The 27,861-nt window shown below is 51.0% G+C and overlaps 1 protein-coding gene across 1 annotated transcript; it reads left to right on the top strand.

Annotated features, from left to right (window-relative positions):
- The first annotated feature begins 3,219 nt into the window (after positions 1 to 3,219).
- On the top strand, positions 3,220 to 27,861 carry Ctdsp2 (CTD small phosphatase 2). The gene is given in 9 exon segments (XM_090327800.1): positions 3,220 to 3,794; positions 18,203 to 18,351; positions 20,347 to 20,385; positions 20,732 to 20,833; positions 21,374 to 21,430; positions 23,310 to 23,402; positions 23,503 to 23,688; positions 24,107 to 24,213; positions 24,215 to 27,861. Coding segments are annotated over 9 exon segments (849 nt in total). The 5' UTR covers positions 3,220 to 3,730; the 3' UTR covers positions 24,267 to 27,861.

Genomic DNA, 27,861 nt, shown 5'->3' with positions numbered 1-27,861 from the left:
CCCTCTCCCTCCCAGTTTTTCTCTCCCATCACCACCCACAGTTTTGGATTTTTTTGTTTTTTAATTTGCCAGTCCAAGTACTCTACCACTTGAGCCATAGCACCTCTTCCTGCTTTTTCTTTTTATGTGATACTGAGGAATCAAGCACTCTACCATTAAGCCATATTCCCAGCCCTCCCACTGAAAGTTTTTGTTTTGTTCTATTTTGTTTTGTTTTTATTTGGGGTAGTAGGGCTTGAACTCTGGGCTTGGGCGCTGTTCCTGAGCTCTTTAGTGCAAGTCTAACGCTTTACCACTCGATCCACAGTGCCACATCTGGTTTTCTGGTGATTAATTAGAGATGAGTCTTATGAACTTTTCATGCCTGGGCTGGCTTTGAACTGTGATCCTCAGATCTCAGCCTTCTGAGTAGCTAGGATTACAGGTGTGAGACATGAGCACCTTGCTCCACTGAGAAGTTTTATAGTTCATTTTCAAAATAGTTTTCAATAAATTCCATTTCTACATTTGTACACCCTTACCCCTTCATTTCTGTGTTCCTGAGACTCATCTCCATTAACCCCCAAAGCCAGAAATAGAGCCTAGGCTCAAGTGGTAGAAGACTAGTCGAGCAAAAAAGCACAGGGACAGTGTGCAGACCATGAGTTTAAGCCTTAGGACAAGCACAAAAAAAAAGAGGAGTTGCCTAAAAACTCCACAGTGAGAACTGGCATCTAGGACTTACAGACTTACCAATATGGTACTATAGTTTGAATTCTTAGCAAGAAAAGAAAATAGGTTCTAGTATCTTCTCTCAGGAAGAACACTACAGTAAAGTGTTGAAAGTTAATTCTAAAGGCTTGTAGTGTCTCTCTTTCTCTCTCTCCATGGGACTATGGGTCTTGAACTTGGCCTGGTTGCTGTCCGCTGTCCCTGAGTTCTTCAGCTCAAGGATACCACCCTACCCTTGAGCCAAGTCCCACTTCCCATTTTCTAGAGGTTAATTGGAGATAAGAATCTCAGGTTCTTTTATGCCTGGGGCTGTCTTTGAACTTAGATCCTCAAATCTCAGCCCCTGAGTAGCTAGGATTACAGGCATGAGACACCTGCCACTGGCTTTCTCTTTCTTTTTGAGATAAGGTCTTCAGTTCTTCCTGATATTTTGATCCTCCTGCCTCAGCCTCTAAAATGCTGACAGGCATGCACTTCTATGCCTAGCTCCTATCCTAGTGTTGTTATCTGTGAGATCTTAAGTAAATCAACCTTTCCAGCCATGTTTCTTCATCCATAAAATAAGCATCATTTCTGCTGTTAACCTCAAAAGGTGGGGGGGGAGGTGATCAAATGTGTCAGATAATTTGAATGTGCACAAAGAAATGAGAGGGACTATATCTTTGAATGAAGAAATGGAGGCAAAAAGGTAAATTCTAGCTGGGCACAGTAGCTCATGCCTGTAATCCTAGCTACTCAGGAGGCTGAGATCTGATGGAGGTTCAAAGCCAGCCAGGGCACTAAAGAAGGAGAAACTCAAGCCAGTCCTGGGCTTGAGCTCAGGGCCTGAGCACTGTCCTTGGACTTTCTCAAGGCTAGAGCTCTACCACTTGAGCCTCAGCACCACTTCCGGCTTTTTTGTATGTATGTGGTGCCGAGGAATCGAACCCGGGTCTTCATGCATGCTAGGCAAGTACTTTAACCACTAGGCCAAACTCCCGGCCCCCAGGAGAAACTCATCTCCAATTAATTACTAGAAAATCAGAAGTGAAGCTGTGGCTCCAGGGTTAGGGCAGTAGATTTGAGCTGAAAGAGCTCAGGAACAATGCCCAGGCTCAGAGTTCAAGCCCCGTGATCCAAAAAAAAAAAAAGGTAAATTCATCTAACCCAAACCCACAATCCTCAATTCTCCATTCTTGCATGCACTACTCCCAGGATAACCATTCTCTTTTCAGAGAGCAGGGGCAGGGTCCACAAAGGCCTCCTAGCAACCTGAATTGAAGATGTACCTTAAGGAGCCTATTGTTTTTAGTGGTGGGAGGTAAATATGTCAGAACTCCTCCGTTTCCCCCTCTGATGATGAATTAGAATCTACCCAAACTCAGTGTTTAAAGTTACATAAGCATCATTCAGATATTCTGTTAACAGCCACTTGCATTTTGGAAAAAACAGTATTTTCCATGAAAATGGTGTTACATAAAAAAGATTCTCTATGTGTGTAGGAACAGCAAGACCCAAGCAGGTAAGGCATATGGCCACATGTATATATATCATGGTCTTACGATGATGGTAACGAGCAAGTGAAACTTTGATCTCTACTAAGACCCTGATACATGTTGGGCAATTGTAACTGGAGCAGGAAGGCCACCAGCTGCTCCTATATGCAAGGGACTAGAGCATCCGTGACCTTTCTAGAAGTCCCTTCCTTCCTAGGCAGGGTGAGTTCCATTGAATAAAAGCATATGAGGGCTGAAAGTAGCTCTGAAGTTATCTCCCTTTCTGGAGTGACCGTCTCTTGGTAACAAAGAGAACCCCCTCACCTACAATCTCCAGCAGGATACTCACAGTTTGTGGTTCCAGGGGAGGCCTTGGAGCCTAAAGAACAGAGAGTGAGACTGTAGGGTTGACCTCCATTCCCCCATACTCAGGAGGGGGCTGCCGAAGGTTAGGAGACTAAGCTGGGAGGCTGAAGTGTCTGAATTTAAAGGAGTGACTTGGAGCAAAGTCCTAAACCTCAGGTCCCTTTTGGAGTGTGGAGGTCACAGAGTCCAGAGGTCAATTCCAGCTCTGACACTCTAAGCCCCTTGCCCCACAGTTTGAGAATTCCGTGGCTGTGCTCTTCTGTGAATCTGAGGGTCCTGAGCAGGAAATACGGTTACTGCCCCGCATCCCCTTACCAACTCCGGGTTAAGGGGGTTACCCCAGGGGCAGGACCACATCACAGACACAGGAACACCCTAGCAGGGAAACGTGAGTGGTGGAGTGGCCTTTTAAGTAGTTGGGAAGGGGGTGTGGCGGAGGAACCTGGGAGGCCGCAGCCCGTGAGGGGGAGTGGCCAGGGGGCGTGGCCACAGCGACTGGAATGTTGTTGGGTCCTCGCACCGCATAGTAAGAAGGGGCCACGCCCCTTTTCTCCAAGGAGGCCAATCGGAGCGGCGGAGCGGTTTCAAGTCTCCCCAACCAGCCTGCCAGCCCGCTTCCCCACCCCCCTCGGGGATTCTCTTTTTCCGTGACAAAATAGCCTAGCTAGGTCTGTTCGCTTTCCCTGCGGTTCACAGGTCGAAGGGTCCGGGGACCTAAGACGCTGGCCTAGAGTGAGAAGCGCGGGCAGGCCCTGAAGAGGCCGGGTTCAGAGCCGGGAGGCGCGCGGGGGTGGGCGCTGCAGCCGCGGGTTGTTTATCTGGAGTACGGAGGGGAGGGGGGAGCCTGGAAACCGCCCCGTGTCCCATTTCCTCCTCTTGTTTTCGCTCCGGATTCTCCATGTTGGACCCAAACTGAGGAGCCCGGAGCTGCCACCGGGGGATCGGGGCCGGGGGCACCCGGGGGAGCCGCTGCCCGGGCCGCCCGCCCTCTGTATAGGCCTCCTCCCTTCCCGGCCCGGGGAGGAAACAAGAGGGGGGATGTGAACAGCTGTGGAGTCCGAGTCTTGGGAGCCGGAGCCCGAGCGGGCCCCCGCCCAGGCCCCCCCAGCCCAACCTAGCCAAGCCTGCACGCCCGCCGGTCCTCCCGCCCAGCCAGCTCGGGCCCGCGGGATTGTTAGATGGAACACGGCTCCATCATCACCCAGGCGCGGAGGGAAGACGCCCTGGTGCTCACCAAGCAAGGTAGGGGCAGCAACTTCCCAAAACTTTACGTCGCCCCCGGGCGGGGAGGGGGCTGGCACATCCTGCCCCCCGACCCACGTCGGGTCTCCTGACCTCCCGGGGCGACGGACGGACCTTTCCCACCCGACCCCCGGGTCCGTCTGTCCCCGCGTCCCAGTCGGTACTCAGAACCCCGTGGGGGCTGCGCAGGGCCTAGGTTCCCCGCGCCGCAGGGGGAGGGGGTGTCACCGCGCAGCTGTCACTCTGCCGTGCCACCCCTCCCCCGTGCACGGCGACCGAGGGGTCGCGCTCCATGCACGAGTCCCCCCCTCCCCCGCGACCGCCCCCTCCGGAGTTCGGGGAGGGGGGTTCCGGGAGGGGTCGCATTCCTGCTGCGTTGCGCGCTGCTGCCGGGGCATCGCGGGGTAGGATGGGAACGAGGGGCCGAGGGGTCCCAAGCTGGAGCCGAACCGGGGCTGGAGTTCTGCACTTCCTAGCGCCCCCCCCCCCTCCCCGAGGGAGCTCGAGATCGCTGGGCTCGCCAGCGGGGCCCGCCAGCGGTGATCGCGTCCAGGTGGGGGTGGGAGGGGCGGAGGGAGGGGGCGAGACTCCGGACCCAGTTGGTTGTCGGGCGATGGGGACGGCCGCGCGGAGGGGAAGGGGTCTAGGCCCGGTCGACTCGACTGGATTCCCCGGCCGCTCCGCGCGGGTCCGGGGACCCCGGGGGCCGCAGGGCTTCCTCCCGCCGATCTCGCCGAGCCCTGGAGCGGGAGCGGAGGCCCGGCCGGAGCCCCTCCCTGCCCGGTGCGCTCCCCCGGGGCCGCCGCGGCGCACAGAGCCGCGTTTGTTTGGCCCGGGAGCGGTGTCCCTGGTTACATAATTCGCCGGATGGCATCACACCCGGCGTGTTTCTGAATCGCGCAGCGAAAAAGTGCGAGTTCTCTGTGGGCAGCGGCTGCCGGCCCCCGCCTTCCCGAGGGTCTGGTGGAGACGTTGGTGGCGGGGACGGGCGTGCCCCCCCTCTGCCGGGTGGGTGGGCTTGGGGATCGGAACGTAGGGAGAGGCCTGGGCCTCCCGAGGGGGCGAGGAGCTCGGCGTCGCTTAGTTTGCTCGTACGTATGAGGACCCCAGAAACTTCCCCTTCTCCTCCATATCCTTCTGGCCTTGAGGAATGGGTCCAAAACAGCGGGTAGAATTTCCACGGGCAGTTAGGTATAAGGACTAGCCTCGCCTTTAAAAAAATAATTTTTTTTCTAGAAAACTCCCCAAACCGAGGCCACTTGGCCCAAGGATTAGAATACTGAACGTTCTTGGGACCAAATCTGGAGTATTTCTGTCCTCTGCCAGCCCTCCCCCTCCCCCAACCTCGGACATAAGGGAGAAAGGAAGGGCCGAGCCGCCCCCTGAATGTACGGAGACCTAGAGCCTGTTTGTGGGGCCAGCTGCAGGGCCTGGGTTTTGTCCCACATCTCGGTTTGGCGACGTTATTTCTTCCTAAGGTTCTCGTTCCCCATAGACACCCCCAGTTTGCCTATTGGCAAAGCAGCTGGTATGGTGTGTCAGCCTCTCTGGAATTCCTTAGTGGAATGTCCAGAGAAGGGGGCCATGTATGCTTCCCACTTCCCCAGCCCTTTAAGTAAGCCAGCCTTGAGGAGGGATGGAGCCTTGTATTCTGGTCCTACCCCCAGACGGGCCCCATCCTCTCCAGACCTCTTGGCTCCATCTCTGCTGTGTGACCCAGACAGACCCACTTCACTGCTTCTGCCCACGGCCCAGCTGTGCTGAGGGCTGAAAACAAGGGAGGCTGGCTGTGTTTACAGCCCATTGCCTCCCTCCACCCCATTCTCATCCCAAGAAAGGACCCTAAGAACCTGCCTGAGGCCAAGAATTGTGGATGTGGAAGGGTAACAGGGATGGGTGGTGGTAGGAACCCAGTTAGAGGGTCCCACCAGGTCCTTCTCTTGTGCAAAAACTCCCATGGTACTTGGGGGCGGTGGGGATCACACCAGGAGGGAAGGAAAGTTGAACTGTGAAGTGGCATCTGACAAATCAGAGCGACAAGTTTTACCTGCCAGGATGAGTGGCAGGTGACAGAATAGGTAACCTCAGGAAGCAGCTGGCTTCATAACTGTGTCCCAGTGCTGGTGTGATTGGGTTTTCTTGGAGTTGTGTTTTTGTTTTCTGTGTGTGTGTGTGTGTGTGTGTGTGTGTGTGTGTGTGTGTTGTCCTTCAAACTTACCCCAGGAGGAATCTGAATTCTCAAGCCCAACAGCCACTGGGGTCTCTCCCTCCCCACTTCTCCCTCCCTTCTTCCCCCACTCCCCTTGTGTAATTTGATTGCATTCCAGAGAAGGCATGCTTTCTTTTGGGGCTGCTTGAGCACCCAGCAACCAAAGCCAACTTGCTGAGTCCTACATCATTTACAAACAGAACCTGCATCTTAAAACAAAAACCAAAAGATGAGAGGAAGCAAATGTTTTCATTAGCAATTTCAAGAGTTCCTGTCCCTGTCCCTCCTCCCCCATACCAGTCTCATCCCCAAGTCCTGCCAGCCTTTGGGAGAAAAAAAAAAACAAGAGAGGAGTGTGAGGCAGTTGATTAAAAAGTCAATTTCTGCAAAGCAATTGCTTCTAGCTTGGGTGGCTCTTTAGTGAAGTTGTTTTCCATTGCAGATTTTTTTTTTTTTCATTTTTAGCATTCTGTTCTCTTGAGCTTTAAGGCTGTCTGGGTGTGTTGATGATTCAAAAGTAATTACAGTAGGGGAAGTAGAACAAAGTTGCTGAAAGCATCGATGATAAAAGCACCAGAATTGGATCATTTTCCCAGACAGATGGGAGAAATGGCTTCCTGGGACAGCAAGAAAAGATTGTGTGCAATATCAAAAAAATCACAGAGTTAACATGACTTTGATTAGGATGTCCACATACCAGGAAGCCACCTTCATTGGGCTCTGCACTGAGGTGGGGGAAAAAACCTAGGACACAAGGCCCCATCTGTAGCCCCCCGCAATGTGCAGTAAAAGGGAGAAAGGCAGCCTTCTTCTCAGTAACCAGAGGCCTTTTGCAGCAGTGGGAGAAGATACTCTGTTATTAGAGATGCCCCTTCTTTAGGAAGGATGATGGAGCCTGGGATTTGACTTTTCATACTTGGAACTGGGCAGATTCTGATAGCTAATCAAAGGATTCTACTCAGACTCTGACAACCTCCCCCATCCCCAAATTAGGATGGTGGCAAGTTTTTTCTGGCTCCTGCCTTCTCTACAAATGGAAGAGAAATTGTGCCTTGTTCTTGCATGAAAACATTTGAACACCTTTGTGTGTGTGTGTGTGTGTGTGTCTGTGTGTGTGCACACATGCATGTGTACAACATCCGTGTGCACACACACTTGCATTACTGAGTGTTGAACTTAGGGCCTGGGTTCTCTGCCCCTTACCTTTTTTGCTCAAAGCTAGTGCTTTAACACTTGAACCATAGTTCCACTTAGGTTTCCTTTGCTGGTTCGTTGGACAGAAGAGTCTCATAGACTTACCCACCTGGGCTGGCTTTGAACTGTGATCCTTAGATCTTAGCCTTCTGAGTAGCTAGGATTAGAGGTGTGAGACATAAGCACCTGCACCTGACCAAGCACCTTTTGTTGTATATACTGCCTTTAAGGGAAAAAGCTAAAAAGAAGTCTCACTGGCCTTTGCTCCACAGCTAGCTGTGTGGGGGGACCCTCTGCTTCTGCATGCAACCTATAGGGTCTGCCCTGTTAACATCCCCTGCTAGCCTAGCCCTGGTCTTGCCTCTGTGGTCTCAGAGCTGCCAGGGCCCAACTCTGTGATTAACTCCCCCCCCCCCCCCCCCCCCCCCCGCCCCAACATCTCATTGGTATTTATTTTCTTCCAAGTTAAGAACCCCGGGGGAGGGCTTTTAACTCAGAAACAAAGTTTGTAAATGCCCAACATCTGGGACCGCTGCTTTGCCAGCTTTTAGTAGAGCAGGGCTTTGAAATTCCTGTGCACCATCCCTGGAGAGATTGCAGGGGTGGTGCAGGGTCTTAACTCTCAACTGGAGAGGAAACAAGGTGGCCCACTGTGCACTGTGGGACGTTGCTATACCATGGAAGCAATTTCTAGCCAAGATGATCTGATGCTCCTGACCTTTCTGTGGAGAAATAATGAATACGTATGTGCTTACATGTAGGAAAGAAAGACTATGTAAATGCACACATGTGTGCGTGCGTGTGTGTGTGCGCGCACGCGCGCGCGCACACGCGCACGCGCATGCACGCATACACCAACATAGATTCCCTTCCCTTTTTCCCTTTGTCAAATTTCTTCATGCTAGCTTTTGGGTAATTTGGAGTGTTGACTTTTATTTCTATCTTGGGAAGTTTGGTTCTTGGATTGGATGAACCAAAGTGGCAAGGGGGTGAACTAAAAGTGTTGTTGGTTGTTTCCAACATTAAAATGGATTTCTCAGGCCCAGGTTCAGACCCTCATTCTACCTGTTGTTCACAAAGCGACCTCACACACATCATCACGTCAGTATTCTAAGCAGTTTACCTGTGAAATAGGAATAATGATGTCTGCCATTCCGTGCTGTACTGAGTAGATGATGGATTAATGTTAATGTCCTTTTTTTTATGTAGCTAAACTGGTGCTCTCTTTTCATTTCCCCAAGGACACAGTCCTGTGGATTTTACTGCTAAAGACAGGTGGCTGGGGGTCAGAGGACACACTGTGGCAACTCAAGCCTTCTGTGTCTCATAGCCTTTTAGCACAGACTCCTTCTTTGTGCCTGCAGTACTTGGGGTGGAATTTTTATCCGCCTGTGCCTTGGGGCTGCAACCATGCTGGTTGGCGCCTGGGCATCTGGGGATAAAGGAGGCCAGGGAGTCATGTCCTTCTTCTGAAAGAATCTCTGAAGTCTAACTAAATCTTCAGAACACTTGCTTTGACCTCTCAAAGATGCCTATGCTCAAGACAGAAAAGGCTACATTCTCTTGCTGTTTGCGTTTGCTTTAAGTTACTGAAGCACAGTGCTGGTGGCTCAAGCCTGTAATCCTAGCTACTTAGAGGCTGTGTTCTGAAGATTGAGGTTCAAACTCACAAGAAAGTTTATTTCCAGTCAATCACCAAAAAAACCCAGAAATGAAACTGTGGCTCCAGTGGTAGAATGCTAGCCTTGGGGGGAAAAAAAAAAAAAGCTCAGGAGAGCACTGAGTTGTAAGTTCAAGCCCCGATATCAGGAATCCTAACAAGAGAAGAAAAAGGGACTGCTTTTAAAAGAAAAAAAGAGATATTGTTAAGGTTGCCTTTGCAGCTTTGGTTAGAACATTAAGCAATCACAGAAATCGCCATTCCGTTACTTTTTATCCTGGGTCAGACTGGCCAGTTCTAGGGAAGTTGGAACTGACTCATTGGTCTTAGGGGAGGGAGGACAAAAAGACTCAGAAATATTCTCAACTGGGATGCAGACGGATATATTATTCACAAAGCCCCACCAGGTTTTGCTCTTGCTCTCTTTATTCTATACCTTACCCCTCCCCTATGCCTTCTCTTTCCTCCTCTCTCCTTCTCTGCCTCCTTTTCCTTGCCCTCTTTTCTTCTTTTTTTTTCCACTTGTGTTTCTTGTTATTTTTAATTGAGACAGAGCCTTGCCATGGGGTCCTGCCAGGCCTCAAACTTGCCATCCTTCTCACCTTAGCTTCCATGGTGCTCAGATGACAGGCATGCACCACCCACCACACCCGGCTTCTTTTATCTCTTGACATCTTTTCCATCTTGTTGAATTTATTCTGTCCTACCTGTACTGTTCCTCAGGGAGCACATGGGGCTCCCACCCCACTGAGAACCAAACTAACTCATGGGAAGGCTCAGATTGCATCACCCAGGCCCAGGGAAGGGACAGTTTATCATTCCCCTTCTGTTTGCACAGCAGAAAGAGGAGGGGCCCTACTTCACTGCACCTGGAACCTACCTGCAGGACAGACAGCAAGCTGGGATCTTTTGACTCATGGAATAGAGTGGGAGTCTCTGGGAAGGCAGTGGCTAGACATGGGGAAGGCAGGGAAATGGGACTTGGGCTAGATCCCTTTTTAGTCTTGGAAAGGTTGGTCAGAGACCCCTGGCCACCTTTAAGGGGTTGGCTGTCACACATCAGATTCTCCGATGTTGTTGAGTAAAAATACATCCCCTTCCCCTCCCCCTCCCACCTGGGACCTACGGAATCAGAGCCTGGCAGGTGAGCCAGGCGTGTATATGTTCCAGAAGCTCCCCATGATTCTGACAGGTGTCCTCAGAGATGAGCCAGGGAAAGCACAGCAGTGCCTCCAATGCCTGTTTAGTCCTGAACAGGCAGATTGCTCTTGGGGGGCCAATTTTGCTGTTTGAGATCCCGTGGTTCCTCGAAGGGAGTCCTAAAGTTTGCGGTGCAGGTAGACAGAATAATGACCCTCATTTCTGCAGCAATGATTCCACCCAGTGTGTATACAGTAGTTATGGGCAAAGCACTATTACTAGAATTTTATATCTAGCATCACAGGTAATCATCATGGCAGCCTGGGCTGAGAGCTGAGGCACCCTGCCCAGGGGGAGAGCTCGGTGTCTGCTAATTCTGGACTACCAGAGCCCCGCCTTCACCCAGGACTGCACTCCTATTACCCACATTGGCCCTCTGCTTTTTGGAGCGCCTTTGAGTCTGGGTGAGCCTCAGGCACGCTGAAGCCATCTTGTAGGGAGAGATTATTTCCCACTAGCTTATAAGGAACCTGAACTTCAGAGCAATTGAACAGCTGATGCATGGGCCTGACTCCCAGCACAGCGCTTTCTCAGGTGACACACCTATACTGGTTGACTGGGCCTAGGTGCCGGGGGGTAGGTGGGAGGAGTAGGGGCATGACCGTGGAGGTGAGGGCATCTCTGGCAGAATCTCTCACAGTCCCTCTGCAGAGGCCAGCTGCTTGAGGAAGGAACTGACTGGCCAACCTGTGAAAAGTCACTGTGACTGATTTTTTTTTGGAGTCTTGATAATGTAACCCTGTGGCCTTGAACTCAAAGTCCTCCAGCCTCATCCTCCCAAATGCCACTGGCTATTGTAGACATGAACCACCACATCTAACAAGTCATGGAATCTCTTTCTTCTCTGATGGTGGTACTGGGATTTGAACTCTGGGCCTCAGCTTTGCTAAGCAGGCACACTACTACTTGAACCACATCCGCCAGTGTGAAGGAATCTCTCTGTGGTCTCTTTCCCTGTGCTGTTTGAGATTGAGACAGATAAGAGTATGAAAGTGTTTTGCCTTTAATGACTAGCAGTTGACACTAAGCTTTTATTAGGGCCAGGCCACTCCCTCAGCTCCTGGTAATTCTCACCATTTTGTGGATGAAGAAACTGAGATTACATACCTTTCCTGTGACAGAGCCAGGGTGGTTCTTTTTTTTTTTTTAATTTTTTTACTTTTCAGAACCTTTATACATGTTAATAAGCAAGCTGTCTACCACTGAGCTCCTCCTCCAGAACCAGAATTTAAACTCAATACCTTCAGTTGCCACTGCTTGATTCACAGGTCCAAGGGCCTTCTTGCTTTTTTCAGATGGTGCCTCTGCTGCCATTTTTGTCCCTCACTCGCAGGCTGGTGTCAGCTTAAGCCAGTTTTACAAAGCTGGATTCTCCTTCGTGTTCCACCAGATGCGTGCATTGCAGGGGTCAGAGACAGAGAGCCAAGGTGGGAGCTAAACCACCACAAAGAGGGCATTTGGGTCCTGCTTGTGGTGAGGGGTTTGCTCAGCCCCCCCACCCCCAGGAGAAGAGAGTTGCCAAGATGGCTGCTTTGCAGTCCCCCAGTGCCATGCCTAAGGCAGGGGCAGAATCCAACCCTTATGGGTTGTTGTAGTTTGTTATATTGACATCTCAGGATGGTCCTTGCTGCCCTGTGAGCCATCGCTTCACTACCTGATGTCTCCCAGGCTCCTCTGGAGTGGGGCAGGACCCTGATCCTGCTGCCGATTAATCTATAGTCTGTTTTCTGGTCCAGAACCTGCTGCTTTTGGGGACCCCTACACCCATTCACTGATGGTCCTGGGTATGATGATCTTGCTTTAGAAGGTGCCAGAAATATCTTACTTCCAAAATGGAATCCCTTTTGTGGGAAAATCCCTGAAGTTAAGATCAGAGAGCAGATTGCCCAAGGGGACAAGAGAGGAGGCAGGAGGTAGGAGGGAGTAGGTGGCTTGTGCTTCCCACCTTATTCCAAAGCACCATTAAGAACTAAAATGGGGCGGGGGGAGGAATCCTGTCCTAGAAGAGAGGTGCCAGGCATGGTGGTTCACACCTGTAATCCCAGCACTCAGGAGGCTAAAAGGAGAGACTCCCAGGTTCCATGATGGCCTGGCCTGCATGGCAGAACCACAGGCTGAGGGTGTGGGGTCAGAACTTGCATAGCATTCATAAAGCCAAGGGTTCTATCCCTGGTACTGCAAAATTAAAGAGGAGAAGCCCTGAGCCGGGAGGCCTCCTGACCAGCCATGGAGAACTAATGGAGACTCTTGCTGGCACAGAACTACCAGTTGTTGGCTGCACGTTGGATACCAGTGTGGACCATGCTAAGTGTGAGCCTAACTGTCCTTTAGAAAAAAATAAATAAATAGAAGAGTCGATGCAGACAGATTCACAGCTCCTTTCTGGAACTTTGAGAGAGCTGGTACTGAGCAAGGCGAGGCCCCGGCCTGCTTTGGTAGCTGAAGAGAGCAAGGTCAGTGCTTGGGCACTGTTTTCCACAGTATACCTCTGTGTTTCCAGTCTTCCCTGGGGGTGGTGGGGGCGTCCAAGCCTCTCTCACCCTCTTTCTTGTCTCTGTGCCCACTCACCTGCTGGTCCCAGGAGCCCTTCCGTCCACCTGGCGCTTTCCTGCCTATCCTTCGCCAAGGCACAGATGCCCCTCTCGGACTACCTGTGAGGACTCCTCTCCACAGGGAGCTCCAATCACATGTGTCTTGGCTGCAGGGCCCAGGCAGCTGGCCAAGCAGGCCCGGAAATGCTCCAAATACTCTCCTTCCTCCAATAGCTGAGGGGAGGGAGGCCCCTCTGAGAAGAGGCCATTTTAGAGCCCTAGCCAGGCCAAAGCCTTTGCAGTGGGGGATGGGAGGGGTGGAGAAGGAAGTGCTTGTGTGTGGAGGGGGGGGGGTGGTCCATCAGTGAACTGCAAGCATCCTTTTATGTGTGAAATCCCCATAGCTGAAAGGGTTTACTTTCTGGCTGTTCCTGGGCGGATTTCCTGCAAGGAGTAAAGTTCCTTTGCTGGGACACAGGCAGCCATGGAATCTGGACCTGACCTTCAGAGGTTAAAAATAGAGTTGTCCTGCTTAGGTCCTCGTGTGTGTGTGTGTGTGTGTGTGTGTGTGTGTGTGTGTGTGTGTATCACTCACACATGTTTCTACAAGGCAGAGAGCGTAGGGTTCTGTCTGCTTGGGATATGGGTGGGGACGTCTGGGGAGAGGGTGATGATTCTGCCCAGCCAGGCCGCCTTACCTGCTTCATTGACATTCGTGGAAGAAGATGACTTTTGGGGGGATTGGGAAATACATGGGGTGGTTTTTGCCATTGTAAACTTGCTTGTGCTGAGAGTCCCCAAGCAGGGTCCTCCTGCAGCTTCTGATAATGGGGAGGGAGAGGGCCCCTCTGTTGCTGCTCTGTTGAGACCCATGAGGTCACCCATTAGTGATTCATCGTGAATCAGGGTGGTGGTTGCCAGTTAGATCATTCAGACAAGCACTGCATTGACTGTGTGTGTGTGTGTGTGTGTGTGTGTGTGTGTGTGTGTGTGCGCGCGCGTGTGTGTGTGCGTGTGCGTGCGCGTGTGCGCATGTGCACGCACTCATCTTGGGGCTTGAATTCGGTGCTGGTCTTTAGGGTGGCTTTTTTTTTCCTTTTCTTTTTTTTTTTTTTTTTTTTAAGCTAAAGCCTGGCACTCTACCCCTTGAGCTACAACTCCACTTCTGTTTTTTTGCTGCTTCATTGGAGATGAGTCTCATAGGCAGGGCTGGGTTTGAACCTCAGTCCTCAGATCTCAGCCTCCTGAGTTGCTAGGATCCTAGGTGGGAGCCAGCAGCACCTGGCTAGGAATTTCAATTCCAGGAGTTAGGTGAAAAGTACCATGCATCTTGATCTCAGTCGTCCCTCCAGTGCATCCTCTTCCTTTGTGCCATAGTCTGAAGAAGGGAAAGCCACCCAGACTGCAGAGGGAAGGGGGACGTGACTGCTGCCCCTCTACGCTGAAGATGGCCTGGGCCGGACTGCAGGCTCTGCCACTTCCGTGATCAACCACACAGAAATGTGGTTTCTTTATTCACACACTGGATAACAGCAGAACCCCACTCAGAACTGAAAGGACAAGCACAGCTTAGGTACTGAGCACTCTTTTTTCATGTTGGTGTTGTTGCATGTACTGGGGGTTGAGCTCAGGACCAGGATGCTGTCCCTTAGCTATTTTCTATTTTGCTGAAGGCTAGAGCTTACTTGCAATCTAACCAGAGGTGTGGGATGGAGAGAACAGATGAACAGATGCGGGGGGGGGGGGGGGGGGGGGAATGTATCTCATCATAAAGCTCCATGACACTCCGAATCCTCACCAGGAAAGCTGTGCCATGAGTCCTTCCGGCCTGTCAATGCCCCATGTTCCTCTCCCAGGTCTGGGGGTAACTTGCACGGAAACCATGCTGCGTGCTTGCTTACAGGAGCCGTGGAAGGGCTTTTTTTTTTTTTTTTTTTTTTTTTTTTTTTTTTTTGCCAGGCCTGGGGCTTGAACTTAGGGCCTGGGCACTGTCCTTGGACACTTTCTGTTCAGCTGTTCAGGGCTAGTGCTCTGCCACTTGAGCTACAGCGCCATTTTTGGCTTTTTCTGTATATGTGGTTCTGAGGAATCGAACCCAGGGTTTTGTGCATCCTCCCAGTCCCCTCAGCAAGACTCTTTGATGCAGGTTTTAGATCCCATTCCGGTGAGTGGTTCCCATCCACCCTTAAACTCCCTGAACAAAGTGGGTCTTGGACCGGAGCTCCTGGCTTTGGCTGCACCCTCTTCAGTATCTGCTCGTCAGAGCAGGTGGAGGGTGCAGAGGATGAATTCCCTGAAGTGGAATCCCAGAGCCGTGAACTGTTACACTACACTGCACGTACATGTGTGTGTGTGTGTGTGTGTGTGTGTGTGTGTGTAGTGAGCAGTGAGCCTTGAACTCAAGGCCTGGGCATTGTCTCTTAGCTTTTTTATTTAAGGCTGGCACTCTACCACTTGAGCCACAGCTCCACTTCCAGCTTTTTGTTGGTTATTGGGACATAAGAGTCTCACAGACGTTTTTCTGCCTGGGCTAGCTTTGAACAATGATCATTAGCTCTCAGCTTCCTGAACAGTAAGGGTTACAGGCATGGGCACCAGTGCCCAGCTTTGGTTTCCCTTCTGTAAAATGGGTGTGAGTGGGGATACACTGAGTTAGTGATGTCAGTGTCTTAACACGGGTCAGGTGCATATCTTTAGTGTTCAGTGAATGCGGTTGAGACTCAGAAAGACTCAGTGACTTGAACACCCAGCTCCTTCCACGTGGCCCTCCTCTCCTCATAAAGGAGGCCAGCAGCTCTGCTGGCTCATGGCAGATGAGTGGAGCCTCCACAGGTTGTCGCTCTGTGGAAGTGACAGAGGCCCCTGGTCACTCACTGGGCCAGTGGGAGTTTTAAGCATCATCCAGACAGAGGCCACAGGCTGATGGGTGTGGTGGGCTGAGGCCCTCGAAGCCTCTTCCGGGAGACTGTCATGTTGAGGGAAGCAGGCCCTGGGGAGTTCAAGAGGACAGTAGAGAAGGACGAGAGGAAGTGGCACCTGTGGAGGCGGGTGTTTGCTTTCAGAGCTTGACCCCAGAGTCCATGCACTTGTGATCTGTGTGTGTGTGTGTGTGTGTGTGTGTGTGTCTGTCTGTCTGTCTGTCTGTCTGTCTCTGTCTCTGTCTCTGTCTCTGTCTCTGTCTCTGCTGGTTCCAAGGCTTGAACTCAGCTTTTTTGCCCACCGCTAATGCCACCACTTGACCCACCACTACTTCTGGCTTTTTGCTAGTTAACTGTCGATAAGAGTCTCATGGACTTTTCTGCCCAGGTGAGGGTCCTCAGATCTCAGCCTCCTGAGCAGTTAGGATGGTAGGCATAAGCCATCAGTGCTGGACCACTTGTGACCTCTTGAGGCCCAGAGGCTGCCCATTCACATGGTGTTTGCAGAAGACCCTCACCCCCTGCAGAGGCCAAGCTCCCTGTGCAGAGCCAGGACGCTTGTGCCTGTTGGGCCCCCTGCAGTGGGGACTGGCGAGAGGCCTCTCTGTAGCTCCAGCCAGCTGCTGCTTTCACCCCTCTGCCTCTTATAATTACTCAGCCTTCACAGCATCTGTCACTAAGATGCTGAGTGCATTCCTGACGTGGGCTCTCTTCAGGAAAGGCCTGTACCGTGTGGCCTTTTCAGAAAGGCTCCATGCCCTGGTTAAATCTCCAATTGTGGTTCTGCATGAAGAAACCATAAATAAAACCAAAGGAAAAACAGTGGTTCAGCTTTGGTCGTGTCAGCATCTGCCTGAATCCCTGGGGTTAAATTTAATACAGGCCAACAAGCAGGTTGGTGGGGAAGCTGTCCTTTCCCTCTGCTTTCTGCATCAATTAAGAACACTAGAACACTGGCCAGCCCCGGACAGAAAAACCCCTAAGACTCTCTGTCTCCAAGTAACCACAAAAAAAAAAAAAAAAAAAAAGCTGGAAGTGGAGCTATGGCTCAAATGGCAGAATGCCAGCCTTTTGTGAACAGAGAGCAAGGTACTGAGTTCAAGTCCCAGTACTGGCACCTGAAACAAAAAGAATAAAAGGAGAGAGAAGGCGGAGTTTCAAGGAATGCCTGGTCCCGTCCCTGGCTGACTTTAAGTGCTGGGCTCTGCATTGCTGCATTGAATTTGGCCTCTGTGGTAGCATGGACGACTTTGGATATGTGTCATCACTGACCTCCATCTCCACACATCAGCTGCATGACTGAAGTGCCCAGAGAAATGTGGTGCTTCTACCAGGGTCAACTTAACAGTGGCACATGTGAATTCAGGCTAGTTGCTGGAAAAGCTCGGTCATTTTCTAAAACATGCTCAGTTGTCCAACCAGTGCCAAGGTCTAAATACGGAGTGGGGGATCCAATGGGAAGCTCCCCAAGAAGGCCCAGCACAGCTATAGGGAAGTCCTCAAGAGAAACTTGAGTCAGACTGAGCCTGTTGCTCCGTGGTGGGATGGCTGTGTGTGGATTTTCTTCCACCCTTTGTCCCCAGAATAGTTTGGTTTTTCTCTCCCAGCTCCCCCACTTCTCTGCAAGGGATGGATGGCTCTGGGGAGCCCACCCCTGTGCTTTCCCACCCCCACAGAGACAAGCATTTCCGGTGTTTACTCCTGTGCTCTGTAGTTTGTCCTGTACTTCAAACAGGAAAGCTTGGTCTTGGAGTTTGTTTAATCCTTAAGCAAGCCTGGCTGTCTGACTCTGGGATGCTCAGATCCCCAGGGGAAGTAAAACCTGTACTTGAGACCATCCTGTGAGTAGTTGTGTAGCGCCACCTCCTGGCCACAGTGCCTAACGCATCTCTCCACTCTGGCTCAGCAATTGCCAGTACCCTGAAGTGAAAAGACTTTGGAAAATAGACTGCAAAGTCCATTTGGGGTCTATCTTGTAATGCCCATAGCTTTTTGTATCTGCCTGACTTCCTTGAGGCTGCCCTGCCACACTTTCTTATTAAAGTGACTTTGTATTTCCAAAGCCCAAATTGACAAGGTAGGACAAAAGCAGCTGTCCAGAGGACAGGACGTGTGTGTTCCCCAAGCTTAATCCACCTGCTTCAGGGGAAGGGATGTTAAGGAGAGTGATTGGAGCATGGGGCATGTGTGGTAGTTAGAGAATGACTGCTAAAGTGGACTCCATTCTGCTATCACTGACACAGCATCTAAGGAAAACGCCAAACTGCACCTCCACCGACTTCTTAGGAGACTAGGTTAATAGCCCATCATCTAGAACAGGCAGTCTTCCTGGGGACTGACTTCTGTCTGATGAATTAATTTTGAAGGCACCTGTAGTGTGCTGTAGCTGGGCGGATCAAGCACCCAAGTTCTCTACCTGGCCCATCTTTGTGCCTTCCCAGTTGTGCCCCCCACCCCCTGCAGCTCAGGACTCCTGTTTCCCAGCAGAGAGTTAGGATTCCTGCTAATCGTAGTGTAAAGAGAAAGTATTGGCATGAACAGACACATTTCACCATTGGCTGTATGAAGTTGCTCACTGGGCACGTACTATGTGCCTGGGTAGGGCTCACACGCCTGAGGGGATACAGGCACAGGGTAGCTATTGACAAAGACTAAGGTCCTTGTAGCTAATGCTTCTGCCATTCACTCTTCTCTAGGCCTGGTCTCCAAGTCCTCTCCTAAGAAGCCTCGTGGGCGGAACATCTTCAAGGCCCTTTTCTGCTGTTTTCGTTCCCAGCATGTTGGCCAGTCAAACTCTTCCACTGAGCTCGCCGCGTACAAGGAGGAAGCCAACACCATCGCTAAGGTAGCTCGATGGGGTGTATAGTGTTAGCCAGGAAGGGATTGCTAGTTCCAGAGCCCTAGAGGCCCTAGCTAGTAGACATTGTAGCTCTGTTTGGGATTCTGAAGGATGTTTCCTGGCCCAGAGACCCTTCTTCCACCCTTCCCTCAGTAATCCATCCTGTTTGTGTTGCATTTCCTATGCAATGTGGGCCAGCCAGGAGTCCCTGCAGTTTCCGGGGCCCTGGCAAGGAGCCTGGCACCTACCATCTCATGTGATCCACTCAGCAGCCTCCCGGGGAGACACAGGATTCTACTTTACAGACATGGAAACCAAGAACAGAGCGCATAGCTACTTAGTGATAGCATCAGGAGTCAAACTCAGCTGTCATCACTTCTAAAGCCTTCACCTACTCCAGGCCTCCTTCTAAGTAACCATCCTCACAGGAATCAAGGAATTGAAACTTTTGCCATGCTCTTAATAACCCTCCAGGAGTTCTCAGCCATATCAGTGTGAGGCATTTGGGAATATTTGGGTATTTTTTTAAATTATCACATGACCAGAGGTATGACTATCCTTTTTTGGGGAACGGGGGCAGGGAGTGGGGAAGCCACCAACAGTTTCCGCAGTAACAGGTGAACCATGCCTATAATCCTAGCTACTGAAGAGGCTGAGATCTGAGGATCAAAAGTTCAGAGCCAGCTCGGGCAAGAAAGTGTGTGAGATTCTTACCTCCAATAAACTACTCAAAGAAGCCAGAAGTGGCATTGTGGCTCAAGTGGCAGAGAGCTTGCCTTGAACAAAAGAAGCTCAGCTCTGCCCAGGTCCAGAGTTCAAGCCCTAGGACTGGAAAAAAATAAAAATTAAAAATAATTTTTCTCTGAAACAGTGAGGAGTAGCTGTCCTTCCTCAGTTTCAAAACCAGGTCGAAGCCAGGTACTGGTGGCTCACGTCTTAGGAGGCTAAGATCTGAGGATGTAGGTTCAAAGCCAGCCTTAGTTACAGATCTAAGAGATTCTTGTCTCCAGTTAACCAGCAAAAAAGCCAGAACTGGAGATGTGGCTCAAATGGTTAAAGCATCATTATTTATTTTTTGGTTAGTCATAGGACTTGAACTTGGGGCCTGGGCACTGTTCCTTAGCTCTTTTTGCTCAAGGCTAACTCTCTACCACTTTGAGCCACACCACCACTTCCAGTTTTCCAGTGGTTAATTGAAGAAAAGAGTCTCACAGACTTAACATGACTGGATTGGCTTCAGACGAGGCTGGCTTCAAACTGCGACCCTCAGATCTCAGCCTCCTGAATAGCTAGGATTACAGGTATGAGCCACCAGTGCCCAGATGGAGCACCATTCTTGAGCAGAACTGCCAAGTAAGAGTGCCAAGATCTTAAATTCGAGCCCCAATATTTGGCACACACTCAAAAATAAGGCTAAGTACAACATGACAGTGCTATGAAACCATTTGTGTAAAGCGTTGGTAGTACCATTATTGTACTAATAAATCAAAGGGCAGAGTGCAAGTTCATAAAATCATATCACCAAAAAAAAAATGACTGCCAGCTCCAGTTTGAAAGAAACACACTCAAAATCCAACATTAGGAGGGTTTTGTTTGTTTTTAATTAAGTGCTAGGATTTCACTTGAAGATTTTTATTAAGAACACAAAAGCTTTTGCTAAAAGTAACACTCTACACTCATCTTCCCTCGTGTTTTGTGTGCCCACGAGGTGGTCTCACATTGGCTTGGCTCCTGCTTCTGACTCTTGAGTCTGTGAGACTTGGCCTCTGTGTTCCTGTGACCAACTTTGTCCATTGAGCAGCCTGGCAGCTAAGAACCAGGACGCCATCTTTTCCTTCATCTACCCCACTATGGAAAGCAAACTCTATCCTTTTCCCTTTCTTCTTAAACAAGCCACTTTGGTCATATGAGGAGCTTCCTGGGTACTGAGAGCGGAAGCAGTGGTTTGGATGGGGCAGGAGGGCTTGGTGAATTGGCACTGACCCCTGCTTCTCTCCCCAGTCGGATCTCCTCCAGTGTCTCCAGTACCAGTTTTATCAGGTATGTGCATCTGGCGGACCCCGTGACCCCTAGCTAACCTGGCAGGTGAAGTGGTGCCCTCACTCTCGCTGCCTGGGTGCCTGCTCCATATTTGCGGAGGGCTCACTGTAGAATTGTTTCGGGGGGACACTTGCATGTTCTCTCCTTGTGGTTCCACTGCCCTCCACTCGCTGTCACCTCCGCTTCACCATCACCTTGGGAGGCGGAGCCAAGGGTCCAGTCCCCCACCCCCACCCCTCTGTCTATCCGAGGCTGGGGATATAATCTCTTGCTAGGGTTGTACTGAGGCAGATGGTTGGGCTTTCTGCTTGGTGGGCACATTTCAGCAACCTGCCTCTAATTTTAGATCCCTGGGACCTGCCTGCTCCCAGAGGTGACAGAAGAAGATCAAGGAAGAATCTGCGTGGTCATTGATCTGGATGAAACCCTTGTGCATAGCTCCTTTAAGGTAGGTAGGAGCTCGTCCTACACCCATGTTAGGCCTGCCTGTGAGCCCAACAGCAGGTGCTAAGTGATGAGGACAGACTTGACCAACGAGCCACTCTAATGTCACATCTATCTAGAGGACATTCTGAAGGACATTAGGAACCTCCTCCCTGGCGTCGCTGCCAGCAGTCCCAGCCACATAGAGCCAAGTGGCCAGGATGCCATACAGGCCAGGCCTAAATGACTTGGTCCTTGGTCCTGGACTGGACTCAGGAGGATTGCCAAGTTCAAGGCCAGCCTGAGTTATACCTTCTTTAAAAAAAAAAAAATCCTCTGGCAAAATTTGGCAGTGTGTGATGGGGTGTGGGAGAGTAGGAAAAAGCAGAAGTTGATGCAATACAGAGTGCTGGGCTGAGAGCTCCATGGTGGGCTGGCAGGAGGGCTTCCCAGGGTCTCTAGGAAGGAAGGAATCCCCCTCCAGATCTTCCCAGGGGCGTGGGGGAAAGGGGGTTGGCTCCTTGTCTTTACTACCAAGCTGATGGTACTAACTTCTGCTTTCCAGCCAATCAACAATGCTGACTTCATAGTGCCTGTAGAGATTGAAGGGACCACTCACCAGGTGAGCTGCCCACCAGGCCACACCCAACCCCAGAGTGTGGGGAGTCTGCCTCCACTCCTCTGCTGGGGTCCTGCATTCTTTCCAAGGCCTTTGTCCCATCCATTGGTTCCTTTTCTCTATCACCTCTCCTCTTTTATTAGTATCCTTGATATTCACCATAAAATAAACAAAACTTTCAGCTCCATACCTCCCTCTAGCTGTCATGTCACCTTCTTCCTCTTGTGGTCAAGGCTGGTTCCAAGAACAGTTTACATTATTTAGTAATAGTCATAGCTGTCGTTTGTTGACCACTGTGCATGTGTGAACACACACACAGATGGAACTCTTATTTCATATCACTGTAACTGTTAACAGATTTATTACACCTATCCCTAATACTGGGCACTGAATTCAGGGCCTCTAATCTATTAGACAAGCATTCTACCATTTGAACAGACCCCACCTTATTTGTTGAGATGAGGTCTTGAGAACTCTGCTCAAACTAGCCCTGAATTGTGATCCTCCAGATCTCAGCCTCATGAGTACCTAGGATTACAGAGGCCACTGTGCTTTGACTCTATTGAATTTTCTGTATTCCTGAATAGTTGACATGCCTGCCTATTAACAGGCCAAGAGCACTCACTGGTTGTGATGGCTCTTAGGAGGCTCACCTCCTTGTCCCACCACCCGGTAAAGAATTAGTGAATTTCTTCCTCCCCGGCCTAGGCATCTCTGTGTGACTTCCCTCCCTTTGAGTCCCTGCACTGGATTCAGCTCTCAGGGGCTCCTTGTGCATCTGTAAAGCACGTGGGATCTACACAGCCATGTGTAACATGCTTCAGTGTGGGGTTAGAGATCAGGAAGTGGCAATGATAGACACTTACTTAGAACGCTTGTGCAGGAAGTCCAGCAGTTGGCGTGAGGTTCAGGTAGCCCTGGAGCAGATGCCCCGGTCCTCACTGCTGCGTGTATTTAGTCAGGTGGTAAAGTTACTCAGAGGGGAATAGGGTGTGATGTTTTAATGAGTTGTCATTGCATTCTGCACCGCACATGCATGCACAAAATCCATGGAGGAAAGGCGAAAAAAGAGATCTGAGGAAAGAATGAGGGGAAGTAAAGGTAACTGAATAGCCAGGAAGAAAGAAGGGTGAAGGATGAAAGTTGGGGGGCTGGTGGGCCGAGAGGAAAACTGAGCTGAATGCCGGGAGGAGCTGATGAGGGGCTTGGGGAGTTGGGATGATTTAGCCAGCTGTAGGGGAATTTGCTGGCAGGTGTATACCATGCCAGGAACCTGGAGGAAATGGTCCTGGAAGCACTTTCATTGGCTAAAAGCAGGAAGTAGTTAATGTAAATGAAGGGGATGTGTAGCTGAAGAACCTTTAAAAGTAAAATTCATCAGATCCTGAATGGTGGACACCAGGGTTGGCATGGCTGGCAGGAGTGAGCACAAAAGGTGGGTGCAAGAACACAGTGTGGAGTGTCCAGTCTGATCATCGAGGCAAAAAGTCGCTTCTCCCTGATGCAGTCGCGCATGAGGCATGAGGTTTCAGGAAGTACTGGCATCCTGGTTACTTGATGGTGACCTGAACCGACCGTCCTGCTGGAGGCCAGGATGGAAAGCTCTCACCCAGGCTGTGGCTGGATTCAAGTAATCCAGGATAGGCTGTTTCCATCAGTGAGGCCTATTCTTGATTACTTGTTTCCAGAAGCAGCTGATGATCCACCGCTGGAACGAGAGATGGCTGCTGGGATGGGGGTGCACTTTGCCTCCGTAGCTGGATTAAGGTCAGGTCCCTGAGCCAGCAGGGAACTACCACACTGGTGTCAGTGGCACAGATGGCAGCCCCTCCTGCCGCCGCCTCCCAGCATTCCCCCAACAGGCCTCTCTGCTTCTCCCCAGGTGTATGTGCTCAAGAGGCCTTATGTGGATGAGTTCCTGAGACGGATGGGGGAACTCTTCGAATGTGTACTCTTCACTGCCAGCCTGGCCAAGGTACCTGAGGGCTGGAGGGACAGGGAAGACAGGTAATGGTGTTCAGTACAAGAGGTGACCAGCCACCATGTCCACACTAAGCCATCTTCTCTTCTCCCAGTATGCCGACCCTGTGACAGACCTGCTGGACCGGTGTGGGGTGTTCCGGGCCCGCCTGTTCCGGGAGTCCTGTGTATTCCACCAGGGGTGCTATGTCAAGGACCTTAGCCGCCTGGGGAGGGACCTGAGGAAGACGCTCATCCTGGACAACTCACCTGCTTCTTACATCTTCCACCCAGAGAACGCAGTGAGTCGGCAGGATAGGCGCTTCTGGCAGGGACTGGGCAAGGGGCTGGATGGGGGGTTGTGCCAGCCTGGCAGCCTCCAGGGTCTCAGGGTGAAGAAGGGAAAAAGACAGTATTCAAGAGATTTACCCTTCCTTCCTTCCTCCCTCTCCCCTCCCTCCCTCTCTCTGTCTTCCTCGCTGTCTTTCTTCCTGGTCCTTGAATGCAGGCACTGTCCCTTAGCTTTCTTGCTCAAGTGCTCTACCATTTGAGCCACAGCTCTACTGCTGGCTTTTTTGGTGGTTAACTGGCAATTAAGAGTCCATGGACTTTCCTAGCCTGGCCTTGAACCAAGGTCCTCAGGTCTCAGCCTTCCAGAATAGCTAGGATTCTAGGCATGAGCCCGGTGCCCAGTTTGACCCTGCCTTTTCCCCACCCCAGGTGCCTGTGCAGTCCTGGTTTGATGACATGGCAGATACCGAGTTGCTGAACCTGATCCCAATTTTTGAGGAGCTAAGTGGAGCCGATGATGTCTACACCAGCCTTGGGCAGCTGCGGGCCCCTTAGCCTTCCTGCTTCCAAGCAACGGCCACCCCAGTAGGGGATTCTGCTATACTGTGCCTTTCTGACCAGCCTGACGGACCAAGCAGAAGCTGGAGCACCTCACTAATAGGTCCTGGGAATACACGTGATTAGAAAGAGCTTTAGGGCAGGTTAGATGTCAAGTAGGCAAATCAGACCAATGATATCCAGAGCTACTTGCTTCCTGAGTTGGGCTCCTGACATCTGTGTGTTGAGTGTTTGTGGGTGGGTGTGTCTCAAGGAGTGAGGAGTCTCCAGGGAGCCATGGCCCCACAGTAGCCAGTGTTTCTGGGGGACAGGGGCAGAAAGATCAAGACTCTTCCCAAGTCGGTTTGTCTCCTCTCCCATCACCTGAGAAGCCACTGGGCTTAACAGAGATGAAGACTATTGCAGGCTCCATTGCCAAACCATGGCCTTTCCTCCCTCGGTGTTGTAGGCCTGTGCCAAGGAGAAAGGAAGGGCCAGAGGCTCCCTCTAGATACCCTGGGGCACACACCTTTCTGAGAACTTTCTCCAGCCAGCTGCTGTAGACAAAAAGATACCATTTCTGGAAGGATGAGAACTTGCTTCCAGAACCATCACTCCTGTGGCCATCAGTCCTGAGACCTTAGGGCTGCACTTGCTTCCAGCTGAATGCCTGCCACGGGCCCTTTCTGGGTCTCCCCCAAGGCTCAGGCCCTGGGCTTGCCTTCCTCACCAACTAGCCATAGTCTTCATCCTGTGAGGAAGGAAGTCTTCTCCCTGCCCTGGCCTAGAAGAGGACAGATAACTGATTTCCGTTCCTTTAACTGTTTAAAATTCTCTTTCTAAACATGGAGTGGTGGGCCTGGTTTGTATCTAGCAAAGCTGTACCCCTGGGACCAAGAGGAATGGAAGGTGCTGGTGGGGGGGGGGGGTGCTGCAGAGAAGAGCATGAATGTGTGAATCCTCTTGGCTTGTAGATCAGCTAAGCTTCTTCCCAGAAGTCTGCTCTTCAGGGATTCTCTGCTGGTGCTGGCCCAAGGACACCATTCTGAAGGCTGAGAAGGGCTCTCAGCTGCCCCAGCTCCTCCCATTGTGTGGGCAGGGCTCCTTGCTGTTGTGTCTTCCCCAGGGGACTGTGCTGTGCCAAGCGCCGTGTATTCTAGACTTCGTCCTTCTAGCTCGTTGCTATTCCTCTTCAGGGCCTCTGAGCTCCTGCTTTTCCACAATGGGGGAAGGATGGGTGTTCTGTTCTTTGGTTGCCAACCCTTAACGCACATGCCTCTCCCACTTCTGGTTTCAAGAGTGAGTGAGCCCCTCACAGACCTGCACTCTGGGTGTTTCTTGCTTTCGAAGGTTCTTAATAGTAAATGCTTTAAAAAAAAAAGGTCATAAAGTGGAAGTTTCCCCAGGATGGAAAGTGAAAAGGGAAGTGCTGCTGTAGTTGGGAGCACAAGGGGCCCCCCAAAAGGGAGCCCCACCTCAGCTTCACTGCCTTAATCATGGCCTCCCCACACACCCCTAGGGCTGGGTGGGCATTCTCCCCTCCCCCTTCTGGATGGGAAGAGATTCTGTTCCCACATCTGTGTTTCTTGGAGACAGGTGTTACAAAGCATTTGTGAATCGCTTCAGGTGCAGGTCACCCCCCACTCAGGACTCATCCCATTATCCCTTCTAGTTTCCACATGCTAGGTCCAGCCTCAGGAACCAAACAGTTTGGAGAAAGAAAAGCCAGGTCATGGCATAGCAGTTGGTAGCTGGCTGGCTAGCATCTTTTCTCTTGCCTCGTGGTGCCACCTTCCCATCTTGTCCCAAAGTTGTGAGGCCTTGTCTTTCTCTTGGATGTCCCAGAAGTAGAACAGAGCCCCCAGCATCATTTTTCCCCTGCGTCATTGGGGTCCTACAGGTAAAGGGGAAGATGGCTCCAGGTGCTTTCCAAGAAGGCTGGCCTCCTGAAAGAACCGGGGAATTCAGACCCGTAAGGCCAGCTGTGGCCTTGGGTTCAGGCCCTGGCCTCTGCAGCCATCATTCAGGAAAAGCCTCTTTCCAAGGCCTACTCTGAGGGCTTGGACAAGTCTACCATTTGGTCCAGCCAAGCTTTTCTGACTAAATAAGCAATAAGAGGCTCAAAGCTGATGGAGTTCCAAGGACCTTTTTTTGCTCTCCTTTGGTTCTCCGTGTTTTTCGCTGTGTGGAGGCAGAGCCCATGCCATGCCCTTCCTATCTGGCTTGAGTACTTGGAGTGTGACTGGTGACCAAAGCCAGGATGGCTCAGTGGGAGTGTTTTGTGCTGCTGCTTCTGCATGAAGCCCCTGCTTTTATAGACCCTGCTGCCATCAGCATCCTGATCACCCCCTGCAGGTCCTCTACAGCAGTGCCATCTCCACCCTCTCTTCCCTTTCCCAGAGAAGCAACTCAGCCAAACCTAAACAGGGTCTGACTGCGTGGACCAGAGCCAGCTGAAGGCCTGTCATTGCAGCCGGCTTCATCATTTTCAGATGTTGGGAGCAAGCAGTGATTGTGGAACTTGCTCCTCCGAGGAATCAGGACTTTTGGGGGAGGGCAAGATTGTGAAGGGAGCCAGTTCATCGTGCAGTCTGCTCTTGGGCTTTTCCATCAGCCCTTCCTATTTGAAACTGGTCTTGGGGAGTCAGTAGGCCACCGTGCCTCATGTCAGCACCAGCTTTCGCCCTGCCAGGAATCTGCCCACCTTCCAGGTTCAGTTCTTTAAGGTGCCTCTTCAGGGACACAGGGTGTCTCTGTGATTGGGCTTCTCAGTCAAAAGCCTGATGTTCGTGTCCCTCTTATAGGGGGAGCTTTGGACACAGGACCAGTTTGGTAAAAGGGTCAGGTAAGGGTTTCCACTCTGCACATTGTAGAGGGGACACTCTGTAGGCCCATGGGTCCCTTATTGGAGGAGTTGAATGAATTTACCTTCAGTTAACCTGGGACCTTCTGTTTAGCTCCCTCCTGCCTCCCAAAGATATTTTTGTGTACGTGGTGTAAACTCACCTTGTTACCAGTGGCCCAGAAGCTTCTTTATACTAAATGCACGAGAGTCTCAAGGCAGTTGTTCCTTGGGAAATGGATCCGTGCAGTTGTGCCACCCTCACCCTGCTCCTGGGGCCCGTTGGTACACAGCCCCACGTGGGGCCCAACAGACTGTGTGTGAGAAAGGAAAACTCCTTTTTCCCAGCCAGGGCTTCAGTGGGTTATTTAACCTCTGTTGTCCTTTAGTCGCTTTTTTCTTTTTTAATGGGGACTTGGTTTTGTCTATTTTTTTTTTCTTTCTGTTAAGCACCAGTAACTATCCGCATATTCAGCCAAGGCAGAGGAGGTCAGAAGACTGGCCAGCTGCCCTGCTTCAGCGTTTCGGGGTGTGTCCCTGGAGCATACCCTCCTCCTCTGGCCCCTGAGCTCCTTTGCTTGTAATCACCCCAAGCTTGCTGCATTTCCCTTTCAAGATGCCATTTGGAGAGGGAGGATCTGCGCCCCACTGTGTCTGGGCTATGGGATTCTGACTACCTTGCTTCATGATTTGATAAATTTGTTGTATTCAAAAACTTGAAATGTAGGACGCCATTAAGTGTCTGTTTATATTTTTGGAATATTTGTATTACTTACAATTAATAAAAGCAGGTTTTAAAAACCTA

This window comes from Megascapheus bottae, chromosome 2, assembly GCF_031878675.1.
Source record: "Megascapheus bottae isolate mThoBot1 chromosome 2, mThoBot2.hap1, whole genome shotgun sequence".
NCBI lineage: Eukaryota > Metazoa > Chordata > Mammalia > Rodentia > Geomyidae > Megascapheus > Megascapheus bottae.
Note: the sequence above shows the minus strand (reverse complement) of the source record. Positions and strands in the feature narration are given on the sequence as shown.